The sequence below is a fragment of the Gobio gobio genome, assembly GCF_949357685.1.
Source record: "Gobio gobio genome assembly, chromosome: 5".
NCBI classification, from domain to species: Eukaryota; Metazoa; Chordata; class Actinopteri; order Cypriniformes; family Gobionidae; genus Gobio; species Gobio gobio.
In genome coordinates this window covers 2722907-2727762 of record NC_137101.1, presented here as the reverse complement: position 1 = coordinate 2727762, position 4856 = coordinate 2722907, and the positions used below count along the sequence as shown (strand labels likewise).

Below are 4856 nucleotides of genomic sequence, written 5' to 3'. Positions count from 1 at the left end.
CTGTGACTGGATCATCTTGAAAAACGCTGTAAAAAGTAACGTATATCACGTGACAACGCGTGTCACCATTCGTAGCGCTTTTCAAGATGAACCAGTCACAGTCGTTCGCGATGATCATTTTAAATAATTTTATAGAGAATCATATGCCTCGAGTTTGAATGGGTAGCTTAAAAACAAGCGTTTTAGTGTACAAATATCTCAAATAAGACAAAAACCGTGCTTGAGTTGTGGATTTTATGAGCAACCACGCGCCCCCTTGAGGAAGACTGTGACCGTGTGCGCATGCGCAGGCGCGTGCTCGTCGCGGCCGCTGCGGGTTTTGCGCACAGGGGGACGCGACGCGGCAGCTGCGGAGAAATCCATAGCAACGGCGGATAAACATGAGTTACTACAGCAGGTAAGACACCGATGGAAACAATTCTCAGAAATCATCCAAAAGTGACGGCCGTTGTGGGACCGCGGAGTGCGCGTGCACGTTTGATTTATCGCGTCTTTCCTAACTTTGGTGTGTTTTTTCTTCTTCGGTGGGTCCTGTTGCGTTTCGAACGCGCTGTAACATCAGCCATCAGGCTAAAAACACACAACAAAACACACACACACACACACACACACACACACACATCTGAATTAAACTGCTGGATTGGGAGCAGGAGAGAGGGAAAAGGCGGGAGAGTGTGAATGAATGCGGATTTTGATGGGGTGTAACGGTTGAGAAGCAGTTTTGCTAATGATGATAGCAGGGAATGGACATTACAGTCTTGAATGAATAAATATGACGCGTTTGTAAATCACAGCGTTGATTAAATTATCTTTATGAAGTAATGAATCAATCTCGCAGTGACTGAATGGATCTAATTCATTACAGTCGCTCGAATGTGACCGTTACGAAACGTTTCGCGTTTCTGATATAGTCATGTGACGTAAGTTGTACGTCATTACTATATTCAAATGACATCATAATATAGCGGCAGAAAAAAAACTAGACTTTTAGTACAGATTTTTTTGATATTGCTAGATTATTGTCAAGACAATTAACCTCCTTCTAATTACGGTAACGCCAAAATGTTATTTTAAGTGTAAATATTTGTTTTGCTTCCTTACATTTGCACTGATTTAAACAAATGACATAATTCGGAATAACTAGAATTTGAGGGTGGAGAACGCTTAATTGTGATGAAAATAATAATAATACACACCAATCAAGCATGATTATCTCTTCATCAGCTGTTAGTGGGTGCGATAAATTAGGGAGCAAGTGAACATTTTGTCCTCAGAGTTGATGTGTTCGAAGAAGAAAAAATGGGATTTGAGCGAGTTTGGACATCTGCTCTCAGTTTCGTTGTGTATGTTTTGTCCTCCAAAGCTCTGTCCCATCATAACCGCACTCCTTCCTTTCCCATGATGCCGTGCGCTGGAATCCTGGGAGGTTTCGCCTGATTGCGACAGGAAGTGGTTTGCATTGATCTGCAGCTTTTTCGTTTTCTTGAAGTCACGTCTCTGATAATGAAGCGTCCATTTTGGCTTCTGCTGTGTTCGGCTCCCAGTCTGTATGTTTTCTTCAAGGTCTCTCGGATTGAATAGTAGAGCTATATATTGTTAAAATATCGAAATCGTGACTTTTATGGTTTATTATAAGCTACAGGACACACACACGAGGCTCTCCTAGATGTTCTTTATGAACGCATCGTGCATTTACAAGGAGTTCATTTACAAAAGCAGAAAGCGGTCCATCCATCCACTCACTCACAGACCTGATGAATGTGTCTGAGAGTGTCATTACTGTGCAATTATGGTCTGTTCGGTGGCCATTAGATGAATGTGGAAGTACAGCACAGGCTGAGATTGGCATCATTATCAGAGCCGTGAGAGGAAATGACACGCTAGCGATGAGACGAGTGCGCTTACATTTATAATCAGCCGACGTTTGCTCGGCAAACCGACAACAGCCTGGGATTTGGAGAGTGTTTACTATTTTCTCTGCCTATCCAAAGGGTTCCGTGTTAAACTTTCCTTCTTCTTTTTTTTTAAATAAAAGTTTCTCAAAACTTCCTCCTTAGTTCAAAAAAGATTATTAACTGCAGAAACAACAACAAATCCAGATTACAATGTGATCAGACGCTTGCGTTCAGTCACACTGAGAGAACAAGGAGGAACCCAACGTTCTGTCAAGGTTCTCTCAACGTTATGGACAAACGTTCTTCCAGTAACGCTTAGAGAACGTTCGTTCAAAGTTATCTGGTCTTTGATAATGTTCTCAGAACGTACAAAACGTTGAGAGACCCTTGCCAGAACATTATCAAAGACCAGATAACTTTGAACGAACGTTCTCTAAGCGTTACTGGAAGAACGTTTGTACATAACGTTGAGAGAACATTGACAGAACGTTCTGAGAACATTATTAAAGACCAGATAACTTTGAACGAACGTTCTATTAACGTTACTGGACGAACGTTTGTTCATAACGTTGAGAGAACCTTCACAGAACATTCTGAGAACATTATCAAAGACCAGATAACTTTGAACGAACGTTATATTAACGTTACTGGACGAAGGTTTGTTCATAACGTTGAGAGAACCTTGACAGAACGTTCTGAGAACATTATCAAAGACCAGATAACTTTGAACGAACGTTCTATTAACGTTACTGGACGAAAGTTTGTTCATAACGTTGAGAGAACCTTCACAGAACATTCTGAGAACATTATCAAAGACCAGATAACTTTGAACGAACGTTCTATTAACGTTACTGGACGAAAGTTTGTTCATAACGTTGAGAGAACCTTCACAGAACATTCTGAGAACATTATCAAAGACCAGATAACTTTGAATGAACGTTCTATTAACGTTACTGGAAGAACGTTTGTTCATAACGTTGAGAGAACCTTGACAGAACGTTCTGAGAACATTATCAAAGACCAGATAACTTTGAACGAACGTTCTATTAACGTTACTGGAAGAACGTTTGTTCATAACGTTGAGAGAACATTCTGAGAACATTATCAAAGACCAGATAACTTTGAACGAACGTTATATTAACGTTACTGGACGAACGTTTGTTCATAACGTTGAGAGAACCTTGACAGAACGTTCTGAGAACATTATCAAAGACCAGATAACTTTGAACGAACGTTCTATTAACGTTACTGGACGAAAGTTTGTTCATAACGTTGAGAGAACCTTGACAGAACGTTCTGAGAACATTATTAAATACCAGATACGTGTGTGTGTGTGTGTGTGTGTGTGTGTGTGTAGTGGTTTTAAACCGGTGGGTCTCACACTTCAGAGCCAAACGCTCCGCAGCTCCCACTTTTCAAAGGGCGTCTGTGGGGTGTTGTTGCCATAGCAACCATCAGCAGCCCTTAGGGCTCACCTGCGGATGTCATGCGTGTGATCCCACATGACCTGCACAGGTAGAGACGCCGAAACCCAGACACACACTCACACACACACACTCGACATGGAAACGGCGAAGAGCTCTTCTCAGCCCGCTTACAGCCGCTGGTCGTACAGGTATACACACACACACACACACACACACACACACACACACACACACATTGTTCAAAAGGACGCGGGTGAGTTGAAAGTTTCTCACATTGTGTGTGTTTCATTGAGGTGTGTGTAGTGTTGAGTGAGGACCGTTGCTCTGCTGTGTGTGTGTGAGGTGTGTTTGCTGTCATTAAGATCACAGTGTGTGTGTTTTGTTTCCTGAATGACGCCTGTGTTGTTTACAAATATTGACATTTATTGTATAATGAAGAATAGAACAGTAACACTACCATAAACATAGATGGAGGATAGATGGAGGATAGATGGAGGATAGATGGAGGATAGATGGATGATGGATGGATAGATGGATGATAGATGGAGGATAGATGGATGGATAGATGGAGGATTGATGGATGATGGATGATAGATGGAGGATAGATGGAGGATAGATGGAGGATAGATGGATGGATAGATGGAGGATAGATGGATGGATAGATGGAGGATTGATGGATGATAGATGGAGGATAGATGGAGGATAGATGGATGATGGATGATAGATGGAGGATAGATGGATGATAGATGGAGGATAGATGGAGGATTGATGGATGATAGATGGAGGATAGATGGAGGATAGATGGATGATGGATGATAGATGGAGGATAGATGGATGATAGATGGAGGATAGATGGAGGATAGATGGAGGATAGATGGATGATGGATGATAGATGGAGGATAGATGGATGATAGATGGAGGATAGATGGATGATGGATGATAGATGGAGGATAGATGGAGGATAGATGGAGGATAGATGGATGATGGATGATAGATGGAGGATAGATGGATGATAGATGGAGGATAGATGGATGGATAGATGGAGGATTGATGGATGATAGATGGAGGATAGATGGATGATGGATGATAGATGGAGGATAGATGGATGATAGATGGAGGATAGATGGATGGATAGATGGAGGATAGATGGATGATGGATGATAGATGGAGGATAGATGGAGGATAGATGGATGATGGATGATAGATGGAGGATAGATGGATGATAGATGGATGATAGATGGATGATGGATGATAGATGGAGGATAGATGATAGATGGAGGATTGATGGATGATAGATGGAGGATAGATGGATGATAGATGGAGGATAGATGGATGATTGATGGATGATAGATGGAGGATAGATGGAGGATAGATGGATGATAGATGGAGGATAGATGGATGATAGATGGATGATAGATGGAGGATAGATGGAGGATAGATGGATGATAGATGGAGGATAGATGGATGATAGATGGATGATGGATGATAGATGGAGGATAAATGGATGATAGATGGATGATGGAGGATAGATGGA

At 41.7% G+C, this 4856-nt stretch overlaps 1 protein-coding gene across 2 annotated transcripts in view; it reads left to right on the top strand.

Annotated features, from left to right (window-relative positions):
* Positions 1-282: 282 nt before the first annotated feature.
* Positions 283-4856, top strand: part of tulp3 (TUB like protein 3) — a 38721-nt gene continuing 34147 nt past the window's right edge. Inside the window, exon 1 of one of the 2 annotated variants that reach the window (XM_079817015.1) lies at positions 283-397. In XM_079817015.1, the coding sequence (XP_079673141.1) occupies positions 381-397 (17 nt within the window). In that variant the 5' untranslated portion in view covers positions 283-380. The remainder of the gene's footprint in view (positions 398-4856) is intronic. The other variant, XM_079817014.1, reaches the window with a different exon arrangement.